Consider the following 19607-nt stretch of genomic DNA (forward strand, 5'->3'; position numbering starts at 1 on the left):
ATCTGCGAGGAGTTATTTGAGCCACAGTGGTCCAGCTTTGGGCGCAGTGATAAAATACGAATTGATGAATATATTTTTGCATTCAGCTTTTTTTGTTTTGTTGCAATTGTGTATGTTTAACACTGGCTTATGTGAAAAAGCATTTTTTATTTTGGCTGTTTTTTTTCTATATTTTTTTCACAGAAAACGATGTTCGCACACGGTGGAAGAGTGTGCGGGACCGCTTCATACGGGAGATCTGGAAGGCGGAGCGGAGTGGGGCCTCTCCTGCCAAGCGGCAGAAAATTACCTTCTATGAGGATCTGCAGTTCCTGCTCAGCGGCATGGGAGAAAAGTCATAAGTGTTTTTTTTAATAATCTCTTTTTGTGTTTAATGGTTAAAATCGACGGCCTTTTAAGTAATGTTTTTTTCTTTTTTTTTTGTTCACCATCCAGATCTTCAGGCAATGTCACACAGACACTGTCAGACTCCCCTGCACCACCAAAGGAACTGCAGACTATAGAGGCCAGCCACCCACAAAGCCCGCCTGCCGATTGCTCGTATGAATCGGTGAGGGGACGACAAGAAACCAGTGATGACGACACCTCCTTCCGAGTGGGTTCCGAGCCAATGTCACCTGCTTCTTCTCCGGCTGGCCAACTTCTCACGGAAGAAGAGTCAGCCCAGGAGCCGGTGTCACTCACCCAGAGGAGGAGGCATGGACGTCGTGCCCCTCAACGCTGCACACCTTCCAACCACGAGCAGACTGGAAGGACCTCCCGGATAGAGGACAGACAGTTGGATGTTGAGCGGGAAGCTGTGTCCTTTATCCGGAGGGTGAACAGCCAGGACCACGCCAGTTACTTTGGGAATGATGTGGCAGCTATCTGCCATCAGTTGCCACATGAGAGACAGCAAGATTTCAAGGCGTATGTCCATGCTGTGGCGGCAGACTTCCAGTATATCTCATATCCCAGTTCCGGCAGCTGTGTTGCCGTGGCCCAGCCACTTGTCCTCCAGCCCAACAACAATCCCCAAACTTATCCTCCACCCCAACACAGCCCCTACTTCCCAGTCCCGGGCCCACATTTGTGCCATCTCCTGCTCCCCATGTTGCGGACTCTCCGCTTCCCAGCCCAATACACTGTTCACTTTTGAGTCCGGATGATTATCCGTCTTCTTAATTTCCTTCCCCATGCTCTTTTCTCCTTTTTTTTTTTTTTTTTTTTTTTTTGGGGGGGGGGATTCTACGTTGTAAATATTGTAATAAATATATATTTTTTTTGGTTAAAAAGTTTATACATTGTTTTGTGTTTTCTTCTTTTCAATACATTAGCTTGCAATATACTGCAGATTTTCCTGCCTTTCACCATAGGCATCTTTAAAGAGGACCTTTCATCATATCCGGCCACATGCAGTGTTTTATATAGTGCTGGAAAGCTGACAGTGCGCTGAATTCAGTGCACTGTCAGCTTTCCAGCAGTATATAACACTGCATGTGGCTGGATATGATGAAAGGTCCTCTTTATAAGGGAGAAGTTTTCATGGTTTGGCCCACAGGCTGCTCAATATACTTCTGCAAAGCCAACAGTGCGCAGATTTCAGAGCATTGCTCCGCACAGCTAGTCTGTCAGGAAGATACTTCTGCAAGGCAGCACCTACAGCACTGTACAGTATACATTCAGAACCACTCAAAATAGACTCATGTGAAAATCAACATGATGTCACCTAGCCCAACAAGGAGGCTGCATTCCTACACCCTGCAAACTCAGTACAGTGCTATACATGCTGCCTACTAAATAGAAGGCCAGCCTGAAAGACTGTCTTGAAAAACATTCTAGAAAGTGCAAATTGGCCTTTTTAACAATAGCTGTTCTCCTTGCACTCTGCGACATTTTTCAGTCTTCTGTAAAGGTAAAGGTAATGGCCTTCTCATCAGAGCTCAAACTCTCTCGTGTCCATCATGACAGGTGTATGGTGATTAAATAATGGGTTGTCCTTTCTGGCCCTGCCCAGTGGGCTGGCTCTTGTTTTTAATGAGTTGTAGGTGTTTTTACGCTTCCGTAAGCGCGAGTTGAAGACGTGCCAGAAAACGCCTATGTAGCGCGATGCGTTCAATAAACACGCGCGTAAAAAAAACCGTGCGTAAAATGACGCGCCAAATTACACGCCAAAAAACTCAGTGTGAATGCACCTTTAGAATGAGAGGAAATCCACACAAACACGGGGAGAACATACAAACTCCTTGTAGATGTTCCTGGCAGGATTCCAACCCAGGACTACAGCGCTGCAAGGCTGCCGTGCTAACCACCGAGCCACCGTGTTGCCCCACAAACTATATTTTCCATGCCGTCTTCTCTGAGAAGCCCACCTCTCTAGTGTAATGCCGGTACTGCTAGTCCAATTCCCTTTTATAGTCCTTGCAGACCGAGATGATATGGACATTTGCATATAAGGTAAATATTTTCCTCCCTCTTCATTCCTTCTATATATTTCTATTCTTCCAGAGCCAGCACACACGGGGTCTATTAATGCGCCATCTTGTGGATGTTTTTGTGAACTACACCTGCCTATACTTTGCCATTGTAATTTGAGTTGTTACTGTAAAGGGAGTGTCCATTATGATTAGCTGACCTCCAGGACCAATCAGGCTCCCTTGACTGGCCTGGAGGGAGTGTTGAGTGACCACCCTCTCTAGAGGGGGTTGGGGACGTTTTTGGCTGACTTCTTTTGTGTGGGGCTACAAGTCTAAGACATGAGACAGCTAGCAGACAGAGCACATGGAGCACGGATAATGGCTTCCCACTATCAGGGTACACCAAGCAGAGATGCCTTCTCCTCTGTCCTCAAGGCCCTTCTCAGAGAGTGTTTTCCTCTGAAGCTCTAATCTTACAAGCGCTGAAGTTGATGGACTTGTTTTATCCGTACATTTGGGACCTCACACGTATATCTCTATCCAAGTAAGTCTTTGGGACAAATCTATAGTTAAGAAACCCATAGCTAGTCTGGCAGAAATTGAGGGTCTCCCGCTGCCGAATTGTATCTCCTCTTCTATATACGTGTACCCAGTTTTGTTGAGGACTAACCCCCTGGATACAGGCCATCTTTACAAGTATATACAAGTTAACTGCCAAGCAACTACTATCCAAAGCATTCTGCCCCATCCTCTGCTAATTGGACACTACCTACAAAGATCGCTGTATTGTATGTGAAGAAGTCCCCCATATGTACATTTGTATTACTTTGTCCTGCTAGTAAAAAGAAAAGCAACGATTACCCCCGAAGCCTGGTTGTCTGTTGTCATTGTCAGATATCACGTGGGGGCGGGTAATCGGGGACATCAAAAAGGAGATTTTGTGCATTTTCGGGACCAAGGGACCCCCCTGGAAAGCCGGCCACCTCGGATATTACTTGTGATACCAGCCCTGGCCCTCCTGAGTGTTGCAACCAGAAGACCACTTTTTAATGCAATTGGCTTAACCACGTTAGGACCAACCCATTCTCCCTGTTGGCAGGATTTTTCTGCCATTGATTGTCTATGGTTCTGTTTTTGTTCATGCATTTTTAAGAACTCTAAAAAAAAATTTTCTTTCTAGTTATTCAAATAATTTCTGTGTATTTTTGGTGATACATTGGGATTTGTTTCTATGTTTTTTTCCTTTTGCATTTTTTTTTAAATATCTGAGAAAATGTCAAATAAAAAGGGAGGGGAAACATCTGTTACTAATTTTTTTTTTTACAGTAATTTTCATGTAAGTGGCAAATATTTTTTTGTCGCTGAGGGTGGGATTAGAACCTGTGAGGTGGATGTGGTAGTGATGTTCCTTTTTTAATTTATTTTTTTTTGTCTTAATTTTATTTTGTTTATTTACCCATCCATTGCTACTCCATAAAGTTATATCAGAACTTTGATTTTTTTTTTCTGATGCCAATGGTCTCCAATAGCAATTTTCTGTAAAGTTCTCCTGGTAGACTGGAGGACTTACACATACACTTGTTCTTCAGTATTGACTTTACGTATATGTGTTATTTTATACCGTGACAGAAAATTCAGAAATTTAACCTGGACATTGCCCACGTTACCCAAGGCGAAGAGTATGTGTCACTTACCAAGACCCCCAAGCTGTTTGTCAAAGTTCAGAAATTCTTCAATACTTGGCAGAACGAGCTGGATGAGTCTATCAAAAAGTTCTATATTCTTGGTGAGACCCCCTTAGAGAGAGATCCAGTGAGAGCATCTGATCGGCCCCTCCAAAATACAGATCAGCAAGAAACATGCCGATAAAAACAAGACGCATGGTTTGCCTTCTTCTCAGATCCCCAAAAGCTCTCAAGGCTTCACTTTCAATCTAACTTCACTCTATAAGGCCAGGTACTTATCACTTTCTACATAAAAAAGGTCTTTGAACTTAATCCCTTCCCGCCGATGGCACTTTTTGACTTCCTGACCAAGCTCGATTTTTTAAAATTGACGTGTGTCACTTTATGTGGCAATAACTTTGGAATGCTTTAACTTACCAAAGTGATTTTGAGATCGTTTTTTCGTAACACATTGTACTTACATGTTAGTGGTAAATTTTGGTTGATATGTTTTGTGTTTAATTATGAAAAAATAGGAAATTTGGTGGAAATTTTGAAAAATATGCATTTTATAAAGTTTGAAATGATGTACATTGCATACAGATAGTCAGGCTGCCAAAATTATATCATAAATCTCATGTCCCAGATCTCTGCTTTATGTCGGCAGTCGGTTCATACCTGCGCCCAGTCTCCACTTTAGCCAATCTGGCAGGTTTCCATCTTCTGCCCCGAGAAACTGGACAAGAGACGGAAACCAGCAGTCAGTTTTCAAACCCATTCACTTGAATTGGTTTGCAAAGTGACCACCCGTGTGCGTCTTTTGCTTGTCCGCAGCGAAGTCATTATTTTTCTAACCGGACATAAAGTCAGACATGCAGGACTTTGTGTCCAGTTAAAAAACCGTGGACAGGCACAAGATGCACATGGGCGGTCATTTTGCAAACCCATTCAAGTGAATGGGTTTGAAAACAGTCTGCTGGGTTTCCGTCTCCTGTCCAGTTCCTCGGGGCAGAAGACGGAGACCCGCCGGATTGGCTAAACTGGAGACCGGGTGCAGGAGTAAACCCGGCCATACATATCTGCACATTAAGCTCTGCCCCTAGAATCATCACTAAACACCCCCAAAACGTCCACTTTGGGGCAGGGATTAAGTAAGCATCATCCTTTCCACAACCCCATTCCTGGGATTATCACATGATTGGGACAGTTTACATGTATAGGTCTCCGACATTAGAGTCAGTAAGAGAAAAATTCTAAAAACCTTCAGAAAAACTTGGATATCAGTTTACTTTATCCTGAATAGTAATTTTTCACTTTAGGTTTAGTCTTCCTATAACCAGTGGTGTAACTACCGCCATAGCAGCAGAGGAAGCTGCTACAGGGCCCGGGACATTAGGGGCCCAGTGACAGCCGCTACCGCAGCTATCATTATACTCGGGGGTCTCTTCGGACCCCCGAGTATAATGATTGGCAGACCGGGAGAGGTAAGAAACATAAAAAACACTGTTACTTACCTCTCCATGACCCTGCCAGGCCTCCTTCTTAGTTGTCTGACGTCACATGAACCCGGCCTGCTTCCCAGGTCATGTGACGTCCGACGTCATTGAAGACGGACAGCAGCGGAGGCTGACAGTGTAGGAGCCGGGGGACAGGTAAGAAACAGTTTTTTAGGTTTTTATTTCACTGGGTCTCTGATTATTATACTCTGGAGTCTGAAAAGACCCCAGAGTATAATAATTGTTTATGGGAGTCAAGAGTGGGACATAATACTGTGTGCAGGGGCCACTATTGGGGATAATACTGTGTGCAGGGACCACTATGGGGCATAATACTGTGTGCAGGGGCCACTATGGGGGATAATACTGTGTTCAGGGGCCACTATGGGGTACAATACTGTGTGCAGGGGCCACTATTGGGGATAATACTGTGTGCAGGGGCCACTATGGGGCATAATACTGTGTGCAGGAGCCACTATTGGGGATAATACTGTGTGCAGGGACCACTATGGGGTACAATACTGTGTGCAGGGGCCACTATGGGGGATAATACTGTGTGCAGGGGCCACTATGGGGGATAATACTGTGTGCAGGAGCCACTATTGGGGATAATACTGTGTGCAGGGGCCACTATGGGGGATAATACTGTGTGCAGGGGCCACTATGGGGCATAATACTGTGTGCAGGAGCCACTATTAGGGATAATACTGTGTGCAGGAGCCACTATTAGGGATAATACTGTGTGCAGGAGCCACTATTAGGGATAATACTGTGTGCAGGGACCACTATGGGGCATAATACTGTGTGCAGGGGCCACTATGGGGGATAATACTGTGTGCAGGGGCCACTATGGGGTATAATACTGTGTGCTGGGGCCACTATGGGGGATAATACTGTGTGCAGGGGCCACTATGGGGCATAATACTGTGTGCAGGAGCCACTATTAGGGATAATACTGTGTGTAGGAGCCACTATTGGGGATAATACTGTGTGCAGGGGCCACTATGGGGCATAATACTGTGTGCAGGGGCCACTATGGGGTATAATACTGTGTGCAGGGGCCACTACGAGGGATAATACTGTGTGCAGGGGCCACTAAGGGGGATAATACTGTGTGCAGGGGCCACTATAGGGGATAATACTGTGTGCAGGGGCCACTATGGGGTACAATACTGTGTGCAGGGGCCACTATTGGGGATAATACTGTGTGCAGGGGCCACTATGGAGCATAATACTGTGTGCAGGAGCCACTATGGGGCATAATACTGTGTTCTGGGACCACTATGGGGGATAATACTGTGTGCAGGGGCCACTATGGGGGATAATACTGTGTTCAGGGACCACTATGGGGTACAATACTGTGTGCAGGGGCCACTATTGGGGATAATACTGTGTGCAGGGGCCACTATGGGGCATAATACTGTGTGCAGGAGCCACTATTGGGGATAATACTGTGTGCAGGGACCACTATGGGGTACAATACTGAGTGCAGGGGCCACTATGGGGGATAATACTGTGTGTAGGAGCCACTATTGGGGATAATACTGTGTGCAGGGGCCACTATGGGGGATAATACTGTGTGCAGGGGCCACTATGGGGCATAATACTGTATGCAGGAGCCACTATTGGGGATAATACTGTGTGCAGGGACCACTATGGGGCATAATACTGTGTGCAGGGGCCACTATGGGGGATAATACTGTGTGCAGGGGCCACTATGGGGCATAATACTGTGTGCTGGGGCCACTATGGGGCATAATACTGTGTGCAGGAGCCACTATTGGGGATAATACTGTGTGCAGGGGCCACTATGGGGGATATTACTGTGTGCAGGGGCCACTATGGGGCATAATACTGTATGCAGGAGCCACTATTGGGGATAATACTGTGTGCAGGGACCACTATGGGGCATAATACTGTGTGCAGGGGCCACTATGGGGGATAATACTGTGTACAGGGGCCACTATGGGGCATAATACTGTGTGCTGGGGCCACTATGGGGCATAATACTGTGTGCAGGGGCCACTATGGGGGATAATACTGTGTGCAGGGGCCACTATGGGGCATAATACTGTGTGCTGGGGCCACTATGGGGTACAATACTGTGTGCAGGGGCCACTAAGGGGGATAATACTGTGTGCAGGGGCCACTATGGGGGATAATACTGTGTGCAGGGGCCACTATGGGGAATAATACTGTGTGCAGGGCCACTATGGGGGATAATACTGTGTACAGAGGCCACTGTGGGGGATAATACTGTGTGCAGGGGCCACTATGGGGGATAATACTGTGTGCAGGGGCCACTATGAGGAATAATACTGTGTGCAGGGGCCACTATGGGGGATAATACTGTGTGCAGGGGCCACTATGGGGGATAATACTGTGTGCAGGGGCCACTATGGGGAATAATACTGTGTGCAGGGGCCACTATGGGGGATAATACTGTGTGCAGAGGCCACTATGGGGGATAATACTGTGTGCAGAGGCCACTGTGGGGGATAATACTGTGTGCAGAGGCCACTATGGGGTATAATAGAGCGCGCAGGAATGCATAGGAGGGGTCGGTTGTCAAAAGTTCGCCACGGGTCCCCACCGTTTCTGGTTACACCAGTGCCTATAACACAACACCATCAATTTAAAATCATATTCTTTTGCCTTTTAGCTTCGCTGACAGTAGTTTTTCCCGCTAGCTACAATGTGCTTGAATGTCAGAGGTCAGTACAGGAGGGAGAAGGAGGCATTGTCTAACTACGGCAACACTCTTACCTTGTAATAAGTAAAAAAAAAAGCTATGGTTATGGAAGGTCAAAGAGAAGGAGTCCTGCTAAAAACTTAGCACAGAAAATATTTTACAATATTATCTTTTTTCTCTTAGGGCCCCTTCACACGGAGGATACGCTGACTGATTTTGAACATGTAAACGTTCCGAATCAGCGGCGTTTAAAACAGATCCCATTGCTTTCTATGGGAGGTAGCATACGTGCGCTCCCCATAGAAATTAATGGGCTGCTTTTTCCCATTCATTTCTATGGGGAGCACGCGTATGCCGGGTCCCATAGAAAGCAATGGAACATGTTTTAAACGCTGCTGATTCGGAATGTTTACACGTTCAAAATCAGCCAGCGTATACTCCGTGTGCAGGGGCCCTTAGGGTATCGTGCAGGTAATAGTAATGGTGCAGACTGGACAAACAAAATATACATGATGGACAGTGGTGCTGTTTTTCACAGAAGGTACATGCTATTCTTATATTAGTACAATTCCTTAAAAGAAACAGTAGTCTGAGAGCAGTATTTTTGGAAGGGAACAACTGGGAAGTGACTACGTGGCCGGTTGGTTGGTCGAGCCAATTGAACACCATCAAAAGATCAGATTCCAATATTGAACATCAATAAAACCTTTGTGATAAATGGTAATGGATTATGGATTTATCACCATCTATAGAATCTGCCCCCATAGAGGTGACCGCGCGGCTCCCTGTACATGTATTCACCATCTGCGCTCCCTGGAATACACATAATACAGATGAGGGATTTCTGTGGTTTATTCTTGTGTCTTATTGTGGGATTATTCTGGGCTGAGCCTCGTAGTCACTATATGTTCTTCTATAGACAGCTCTATACGCAGCGTGTCAGGGGCGGTTTCACAGCTTTTTATTAATCAGTTTCCTTTGCCCAATAACCACATGTTGGATTAGAGATTATAGAGAAATATGACGATATCCACATACAAGGAGTTGTGGGTTTTTCTGTCTTTTAGGGTCAGCGGGGCTCAGGGTATTATACAATCCTGTAAATGAATATAGATTAGCAGCTATTACACTACAATGTGCAGGAGATTCTCTTATACAATATGCATATTAGGATAGATGTGACAAGATCTACAATACTGAGCACCAATCAGCTTCAGGCTGCATGTGGAATGATGGAACAATGGCAAGAGAACCTATGACATCACAAAATTCTTGTGACCTCATCGAGTTCTGAGCCTATAAAATCCTCTGCCTGCCATTCCCACAGTCTTCTTATCTGTAGCTACAGAGAAAGAGATAGTGTGCTATAAAGCAGCGATTTATTTAGCGAATCTACCTACTTTGCGTCATGGAAATCCGGGGTTTGGCGTTCCTGCCTATCCTGTGGTCCATATGGATGCTATTGGGTCTCAGTACCCTGTTTGCCGTAACGGTAATATTAGGGCATGAAACACATCCGTACATCAGGTAAGAGGGGATGGGGCGAGATTCCTGATTCTTGTTATTATCAGATTAATATTTGTATCTATTATTGTAAATGTCAGAAATAATCATTTTATTTGACTCCCTTTTTCATGTACTGCACCTCTATATCTGAGAAAGGGAATCTATCATTGGGTGTAGAGTATATGTAGGGGCAGGTAAAGGGTCGGAGGTTATTCATAACCTGCAGCCATCACATCTGCTAAAAAAAAGTGGCAGTGATTGAGTTAAAGGATAGTCAGTGGATAGTATGGGGGAGGGGAGAGTTATAGATAGGGATGAGATGTGACAATTCCACCGCTTGTGTCCTACTAACACCCAATATTTTACTCTCTTTCACAGTGCGACAGCAGCTCGGCTGCCCGAGTCCGTGATCTACACGGTGGTCTTCATGGTGTCTTCCATTCTGGGTAAGTGGAGCTTCTAATAGGGTGAAAACATCAGCACTGACCGGCGGCCATGACTGGAGATTGTACAGGTGTCTATAGAAGTGACCTATAGAAATCTCTGACTGATAACATGTATTGTCTATTACAGGAGCTGGCATCGTTCTCCTCCAATACAAGTTCATGATAATTCGGACTGAACCATCGGAGAAGCGACATCTCATAGGCCAGCGAATACTACTCGCCATAGGATGGATATCCTGTATTGGGTCCGCCCTGAATGCTGTATTTCCGGTTAGTTATCTTGTTTTATTGGAAATATTCAATCATATGTCATGTAATATAGAAAGTGAACATTGTCTGACAGTCAGTACATATATATATATATATATATATATATATATATATATATATATTTATTTATTTATATTTAGTATAGTTTATACTGTGTTATATATCTGTAGTTTTTGGATTTTTTTAGTCTCTCCCATAGAAATCACAGTTACAGTGGCGCCCCCTGGTGTCTATAAATACAAATCATAATTAACCCTTGTCAGCCTCATTGATAACATATATCTGTATTTCCATTCTAGGTGAATGTCAACCTTACAGCTCACGATATTGGCTCAGGACTCGGTTTTGGATGTGCTGACATTTTCAACTTATGTCAAGCGATTCTCCTGTATAAGAGGTCCTTCAGCAGTCGGCGAATGTGCCATATTAGACTGGCTCTGACCTCGGTGACATCTGTACTAATGCTATTCTGTATCCTTTTATATATAACTGGTAGTAAGTGATACTGAGGGGAGGAGATTATGGCCTTATTCACATGACAGAATTTGGAGAGGAACTTGAGGTGGTCTTCTGCCTTAGATTCCTCCCCAAATTCCAGCGCTGTATAACCGGTGGCAGAGCTTCGGATTTCTGCCACAGCTTTGCTCAGAGTTTAGCCTCAGAAACAAAGGGGCTAAACAGCAGTAGTTTTGTTCTGTGGGTTCTTGTGTCTGGATCAGCTGCAGAATCCGCAAAACATCAAGCAAAGCGTTTCTTTTATCAGTGACCTTAAAAAATAAGAGGTGTCCGCCCAGGGGGGAACCATGGGTTCACAGCTTGTCCTGGACTGGCTTAGGTCAGCAAAAATGCCGCCCTCCCCGAGGCCCTGGCAAAGCGCCGCCTGAAGCGGTCGCTTCAGGTCGCCTCATGGGAGGTGTGGCGCTGTGTCCGCCATTCCTTCCTGCTTTGTAAACAATGGGGGAGGGGATTCTGGCTGGTATTTGAAGCTTATTCCCCAACTGTAAAGTCCTCCCTTGTGATTCTATTGTAGCATAGATCTGATATAACAATATAGGCAGTGCGTAAATTGGTCCCGAACGCCCAGTTTATACCGGAACAGTATAAGGAACCACACAAATACCACTATCATTGTACCCGGGGTCTTTTCAGCCCTCAATAGTATAAGGATCGTAGGGCTAGGAGAGGTGAGGGAACATAAAATCACTGTTACTTACTTCTTCTGGCTCCAGAAGGCTTCAGGCCTACTTGGTGACGTCCCCGGTTTTTGTATATAATTATTCCAGAGTTCCCCCTAAATTTTTTTCCCAATTTAGGCAGTGAATATAGGAAATACTATAATATTAGAATTCTGTTACTTTTCCTTAACTTGTCCTTCCAGTCAGTGGAGTCATGTCCAGTTTTTACCTCCATCTAATCCCTGACAACCATAAGCAGGTGAGTTTATTTCACTTTCCACCATCTTGTATTATCCATATACATCATGTTTAAGGGGATTCTATCATTGGGAAACCCTATTTTCACTAACCGCACATCGGAATAACCTTTAGAAACGGTGGTGTAACTACTGCCGTAGCAGCAGAGGCAGCTGCCACAGGGCCCGGGACATTAGGGGCCTGGTTACAGCCGCTACCGTTGCTATCATTATACTCGGGGGTCTTTTCGGACCCCCGAGTATAATGATTGACGGCCTGGGAGAGGTAAGAAACATAAAAAGCACTGTTACTTACCTCTCCACGATCCGGGCAGGCTTCGGCCTAGTCATCTGACGTCTCATGACCCCGGCCTGTGTCCTGGGTCATGTGACGTCTGACGTCATTGAAGATGGACTACTTCGGAGGCTGACAGTGTAGGAGCCGGGAGATAGGTGAGTAACAGAGTCTTTTTTATGTTTTTCTTCCCCTGGTTCTCTGATTATTATACTCTTGGGTCTGAATTGCCACTGATTAGAAAGACTATTCTTCTCCTACCTTTATTTTTCTGCTCCGCGCCGCCGTTTTGGATAATTTTCTTATTTTTTCTTTATACAAATGAGTCTTCAGAAAGCACAGATGGCGTTCCTCCTGTGCTCAGAAAGTGCTGGGGTGTCCCCTCTGCTCAAGGCACACGCTCCTCCGAATATCCAGCGCCGCCTCTCTCTTCTTGTGCTGATGCCTCTCCGCATCATCAGCACCCGCCGATTCAAATCCTGCACATGCTCAGTTGCCTCTGTCCAATGTGAAATGGCAGAGCTGACTGAGCATGTGCGGAATTTGAATCCTGAACACAGAATCGGCAGGTGCTAATGCTGCGGAGAAGCGACGCTGGATCTTCGGAAGAGCGTGTGCCTTAAGGAACAGGGGACGCCCTCAGTGCTTTCTGAAGACTCGTTTGAATAAAGAAGAAATAAGAAAAGTCTCCAAAACGACAGCGTAGAGCAGAAAAATAAAGGCAGGAGAAGAATAGCCTGTGAAAATAGGGTTTCCCAATGATAGGATCCCCTTAACAGTAAAATGGAATCTCTTGGTGGATAAGATTTCCTTCTATCTCAATCCACAGCAGACAATGGTGAGTAAATCCGGGCACTAATATCTGCTATTCTCTCCTTCTCTTCTGTAGGTCATCTCTGATGCAGGCATGGTGGTCGAGTGGGTTCAGATGTTCTGCCTCGTAATTCAACAACTGACCAATTATACAGATTTCCAGGTGAGTAGATGTGTGACGTGTCTCATGTGCTCCACATATGTAGAAGATGACAATTTCTCCCTAAAACAGAAATGCCCACTTCACGTATAAATTAGATCTATATTCATAAGAGCGTTTCTGATGTGAAATATTTTCTTTTTTTCCTCTCAGCATTTATCTTTAAGGTTGTCCCGAGAAGGTGTCTCCATCAGCCTGAGAGAACCAGCCCAGGACCCTGAAAACCCCTAATAAGACTCCGGGGTAAGATAAAGGAAATCACTGCAATGTATTCCTGCAAAAGACATCGAGCTGGTGAGTCTATTTATCACAACCATTGACCTGTATGTAGGTCTATACTGGGGGGATATATACTTCAGGAGGACACACATTGGACAACTGCACAATACTGGAGAGCTGGAAGGCCCTCTGTACTACACCACACCGGACAGCTGATAGGTCCTCTATAGCAGGGATCTGATAGGTCCTCTATAGCAGGGATCTGATAGGTCCTCTATCGCAGAGATCTGATAGGTCCTCTATAGCAGGGATCTGATAGGTCCTCTATCGCAGGGATCTGATAGGTCCTCTTTAGCAGGGATCTGATAGGTCCTCTATAGCAGGGATTTGATAGGTCCTCCATAGCAGGGATCTGATAGGTCCTCTATAGCAGGGATCGGATAGGTCCTCTATAGCTGGGATCTGATAGGTCCTCCATAGCAGGGATCTGATAGATCCTCCATAGCAGGGATCTGATAGGTCCTCTATAGCTGGGATCTGATAGGTCCTCCATAGCAGGGATCTGATAGGTTCTCCATAGCAGGGATCTGATAGGTCCTCTATAGCTGGGATCTGATAGGTCCTCCATAGCAGGGATCTGATAGGTCCTCCATAGCTGGGATCAGAAACCTTTGAGCATCCAGCTGTTGTGAAACTATACTTCCCATCTTCACAAGCCCAGAGGTTACTGAGCCCAGCTCTATAGTATACTATATAGGAGTGTGGACGGTCCCTGTACATTATACCACATAGAGGTGCTGACACGTCCTAAAATTGGCTGCATCTGTGTTAAAAGAGTAAAAAGGTGCAATGAGATTACAAAGAATCTCCTTCTTTTCTGGGAACACGCACTATATACATTATCATTATTTTTATATCCGCCACCCCACAGTTGTATAGTATATATGTATGTATGTTATGAGCCGCTTCTTACACATGTGTATTTGTCTTCTTATAGGAGTAATCGGCCGATAAGTCTTTCTTCGCAGAATCTAGGACAATCCTTTCTCCACTGATGTGCATTAAACCTTTTTAACGCACCTTTATGTTTTTCTGTTATCACTGCTGTGTGTCTACTTTCTGGTTTTAAACGATGGGTTAAAGCAGTCTTTCTCAAAGTGGGCGATAACGCCCCCTTGTGGGCGCTGGAGGCCTATAGGGGGGCAGTAAAGGGCACAGAGAAGATTGGTGGGGCGTTGAAGCAGTTTAGGGGGGGCGATGGCTAATTTAAAGGGGTGGTATCATAACAATCATTGGTACTATTCCGTTATCGGGCCAGCAGCAGCGCAGTTCAGCAGCAGCTTTCGGGACAGCAGTTCAGCAGCGGGAATTACAATGACATCCGAGGACTGCTGGCCCGATGCTTGTGCCCAGTAACCAGTACATCGATGACCCCCCTCCCCCATCCTTCTCCTCCTGCCAGTGCTGCCCCCCAGCTCTCCTTACATCTTCCCCGTACCCTCTCCCCGCCACACGACTAGGCCTCACCTCAGCGCTAGTACCGAGACCGAAAGGAAAGACACCGGGGCTCAATCCAGGCCCTGACAAGAAACACGCCGACTATAGGAACGGTGAGCTACAGCGAGCCGGAGGGACAAACTTTCTGCAGCGTCCGGCGGCTATCTAGTAGCATTCATTGCTCAAGATTTACGGTGAGGCCTATTACAGGGAGAGGGTACGGGGCAGATGTAAGAAGAGCTGGGGGGCAGCACTGGAAGGAAGAGGAGGATGAGGGCATCGATCGATGTACTGCCTACTACACACAAGCACGGCCTCTATCATCGGGCCAGCATCGGCTTAGTCATGTGGCGGGGAGAGGGTACGGGGTAGATGTAAGGAGAGCTGGGGGGCAGCACTGGAAGGAGGAGGAGATGGAGGGGGGGTCATTGATGTACTGGCTACTGGGCACAAGCATCGGGCCAGCAGTCCTCGGATGTCATTGTAATTCCCGCTGCTGAACTGAACTGCTGTCCCGAAAGCTGGTGCTGAAATGCGCTGCTGCTGGCCCGATAACGGAATAGTACCCAATCATTCTATCTATACTGCTGGTTAATGTGGATTTAAGACTTTTCCTAAATACACTGCTTCAGCAAAACTGCTTTGTTTGTCCACTATCTTACTTTATTCAATTCATTATGGACACTAGCACCTGGCCCCCTGCTCATTGCTGAGGGAGCCACATGACGTAGCTCCCTGCTGTGTGGGGTCTGAGTGTACGGAGCCAGCCTGTGTCTGCACCACACATACACATCACATACACATCACCTAGCTCCCTGCTGTGAGATAGAGGGGGTGTGGGGTGTGTGTGTGTGTGTGGAATAAGTGCTGCTTTCTTATATAAAGCAGTCGAAATCCTACTGGGCTAAAGGACCCGGTCTCTCTGTTCACTAGGATAAAGCTTTATTATATAGAGCAGGCTGCTAGTGGGCAGAGGAGCCAGGTCCTTTAGGAAACTCCGTACAAGGTAAATCCAAGTCTACAGGACCTTTTGATGACATCACAGGCCCTTCAGTCATCCCATAGGATCACGCTATTTGGTGGGCGGAGCTACACGCTAATTTGGGGGCGGGGCTAATTGATGCGAGCAAACAGGAAGAAAGAAGATTTTTAGGCAGCTTAGAAGGCAGATCATTCCAGCACATTTTAAAATTGGAAATACCGGACTGGGTGTTGGATCCTTTTTCAAATATCAACACAGCAGGATTACCCCAGCTGGAAGAAGAACTCATAGAACTGATAACGAACGAGGAAATAAAAATAAAGTTCAAAAATGGATACCAAGAATTTTGGCTACAAAAGCCAATCCCGCAATTGTACCCTGGATTGTGGTCCATCGTTCAACGATTTTTGATAGCATTCCCATCATCGTATTTGTGTGAACGTGGACTGTGGCAACGTTGCTAACTAAAAAGAGAAATCGGTTGCAGATTACCGAACGCGGTGACTTACGGCTGTTTTTGAGTAAATTCGAGCCTGATATTAACAAACTTGTTAAAAATCATCAAATTCATCCTTCACATTAGATGAGTTTTAAAATTAAAAATGAAATGTTTGTTTTAATAACATGAATAAAAGTTTTCCTAATATTACAAAATGGTGTTTTACATTACCTTCATCAGAAAGTCTTATTTTCACATGACACACATAATTTAATTATTAACATAATGACTGCGATTGTGATTCTTAAGATGTAGTAAAGTGAAAAAATTTGGGGGGGCGCTAGAAAATAATTAATTCTCGAAGTGGGCGGTAGACAAAATAAGTTTGAGAACCTCTGGATTAAAGCATTTAAGTTTTACCTAAAGAAGAGTGTTGCAGACCTTCTCCTTCGTGCATTAAACCTGCCAAACCTGCACTGAATGTCCATGTAGATTCCAGCACCGACTATCCAGGGATTCATTCCGATCGCCATATTTGGGGTCAGAAAGGAATTTTTTTCCCCCTAAACTGAGGACAAACCAATACTTGTTCCTCAGGGGGTTTTTCGCCTTCCTCTGGATAACCATAGCAAGTCATTATTAGGTTGAAAATGAAATCCTTATTTCACCCATACTTGCTATGTAACCATTTGGACATGTCATTTACAATATGGTGCCAATAAGAAATACTACTGGACAAAGACTGAAGCAGCTGTGGATGTGGACTTCGAGAGGTTAGCGTCTTGTGTAGAGATGAGCGAACAGTGTTCTATCGAACTCATGTTCGATCGGATATTAGGCTGTTCGGCATGTTCGAATCGAATCGAACACCGCGTGGTAAAGTGCGCCATTACTCGATTCCCCTCCCACCTTCCCTGGCGCCTTTTTTGCTCCAATAACAGCGCAGGGGAGGTGGGACAGGAACTACGACACCGGTGACGTTGAGAAAAGTAGGCAAAACCCATTGGCTGCCGAAAACATGTGACCTCTAATTTAAAAGAACAGCGCCGCCCAGGTTCGCGTCATTCTGAGCTTGCAATTCACCGAGGACGGAGGTTTCCGTCCAGCTAGCTAGGGCTTAGATTCTGGGTAGGCAGGGACAGGCTAGGATAGGAAGGAGAAGACAACCAACAGCTCTTGTAAGAGCTAAATTCCAGGGAGAAGCTTGTCAGTGTAACGTGGCACTGACGGGCTCAATCGCCGCAACCCAGCTTTCCCAGGATCCTGAATGGAATACACTGTCAGTGTATTCCCGTATACCCGATATATACCCCGATACCCGTTCCAACGGTGTGCCCCCCCACCTTCACCCCAGAAATACCCTGCAAGTCCCCTAGCAATAGAATTGGGGCTATATACACCCACAATTTTTACTACTGGTATACAGTGCCATTGTCTGACTGGGAATTCAAAGAATATATTGGGGTTATAAATACCCTCATTTCTTGCTACTGCCATATAGTGCCAGTTTCTGACTGGTAATTCAAAGAATATATTGGGGTTACGTGCACCCACAATTTTTACTACTGGTATACAGTGCCATTGTCTGACTGGGAATTCAAAGAATATATTGGGAATACAAATACCCTCATTTCTTGCTACTGCCATATAGTGCCAGTGTCTGACTGGGAATTCAAAGAATATATTGGGGTTACGTGCACCCACAATTTTTACTACTGGTATACAGTGCCATTGTCTGACTGGGAATTCAAAGAATATATTGGGAATACAAATACCCTCATTTCTTGCTACTGCCATATAGTGCCAGTGTCTGACTGGGAATTCAAAGAATATATTGGGGTTACGTGCACCCACAATTTTTACTACTGGTATACAGTGCCATTGTCTGACTGGGAATTCAAAGAATATATTGGGAATACAAATACCCTCATTTCTTGCTACTGCCATATAGTGCCAGTTTCTGACTGGTAATTCAAAGAATATATTGGGGTTACGTGCACCCACAATTTTTACTACTGGTATACAGTGCCATTGTCTGACTGGGAATTCAAAGAATATATTGGGAATACAAATACCCTCATTTCTTGCTACTGCCATATAGTGCCAGTTTCTGACTGGTAATTCAAAGAATATATTGGGGTTACGTGCACCCACAATTTTTACTACTGGTATACAGTGCCATTGTCTGACTGGGAATTCAAAGAATATATTGGGAATACAAATACCCTCATTTCTTGCTACTGCCATATAGTGCCAGTGTCTGACTGGGAATTCAAAGAATATATTGGGGTTACGTGCACCCACAATTTTTACTACTGGTATACAGTGCCATTGTCTGACTGGGAATTCAAAGAATATATTGGGGTTATAAATACCCTCATTTCTTGCTACTGCCATATAGTGCCAGTGTCTGACTGGGAATTCAAAGAATATATTGGGGTTACGTGCACCCACAATTTTTACTACTGGTATACAGTGCCATTGTCTGACTGGGAATTCAAAGAATATATTGGGAATACAAATACCCTCATTTCTTGCTACTGCCATATAGTGCCAGTTTCTGACTGGTAATTCAAAGAATATATTGGGGTTACGTGCACCCACAATTTTTACTACTGGTATACAGTGCCATTGTCTGACTGGGAATTCAAAGAATATATTGGGAATACAAATACCCTCATTTCTTGCTACTGCCATATAGTGCCAGTGTCTGACTGGGAATTCAAAGAATATATTGGGGTTACGTGCACCCACAATTTTTACTACTGGTATACAGTGCTATTGTCTGAGTGGGAATTCAAAGAATATATTGGGGTTATAAATACCCTCATTTCTTGCTACTGCCATATAGTGCCAGTTTCTGACTGGTAATTCAAAGAATATATTGTGGTTACGTGCACCCACAATTTTTACTACTGGTATACAGTGCCATTGTCTGACTGGGAATTCAAAGAATATATTGGGAATACAAATACCCTCATTTCTTGCTACTGCCATATAGTGCCAGTGTCTGACTGGGAATTCAAAGAATATATTGGGGTTACGTGCACCCACAATTTTTACTACTGGTATACAGTGCCATTGTCTGACTGGGAATTCAAAGAATATATTGGGAATACAAATACCCTAATTTCTTGCTACTGCCATATAGTGCCAGTGTCTGACTGGTAATTCAAAGAATATATTGGGGTTACGGGCACCCACAATTTTTACTACTGGTATACAGTGCCATTGTCTGACTGGGAATTCAAAGAATATATTGGGAATACAAATACCCTCATTTCTTGCTACTGCCATATAGTGCCAGTTTCTGACTGGTAA

General features: G+C 44.9%; 1 protein-coding gene across 1 annotated transcript; it reads left to right on the forward strand.

Annotated features, from left to right (window-relative positions):
* Nucleotides 1-9656: 9656 nt before the first annotated feature.
* LOC142194026 (DNA damage-regulated autophagy modulator protein 1-like) lies at nt 9657-13380 on the forward strand. Its single transcript, XM_075263054.1, has 7 exons — nt 9657-9775; nt 10133-10200; nt 10328-10470; nt 10770-10941; nt 11849-11904; nt 13066-13152; nt 13303-13380. Exons 1-7 carry the CDS (start codon nt 9657-9659, stop codon nt 13378-13380), a joined length of 723 nt encoding a protein of 240 aa, XP_075119155.1.
* The last annotated feature ends 6227 nt before the right edge of the window (nt 13381-19607 follow it).

This window comes from Leptodactylus fuscus, chromosome 2 (assembly GCF_031893055.1).
Source record: "Leptodactylus fuscus isolate aLepFus1 chromosome 2, aLepFus1.hap2, whole genome shotgun sequence".
Lineage (NCBI taxonomy): Eukaryota > Metazoa > Chordata > Amphibia > Anura > Leptodactylidae > Leptodactylus > Leptodactylus fuscus.

Coding starts and splice junctions, on each gene's coding strand:
- LOC142194026 (XM_075263054.1), top strand. CDS start 9,657: ATGGAAATCCGGGGTTTGGCGTTCCTGCCTATCCTGTGGTCCATATGG. Junction 10,471..10,769: donor CCCTGAATGCTGTATTTCCG/GTTAGTTATCTT, acceptor TTTCCATTCTAG/GTGAATGTCAACCTTACAGC. Junction 13,153..13,302: donor CCAATTATACAGATTTCCAG/GTGAGTAGATGT, acceptor TTTTCCTCTCAG/CATTTATCTTTAAGGTTGTC.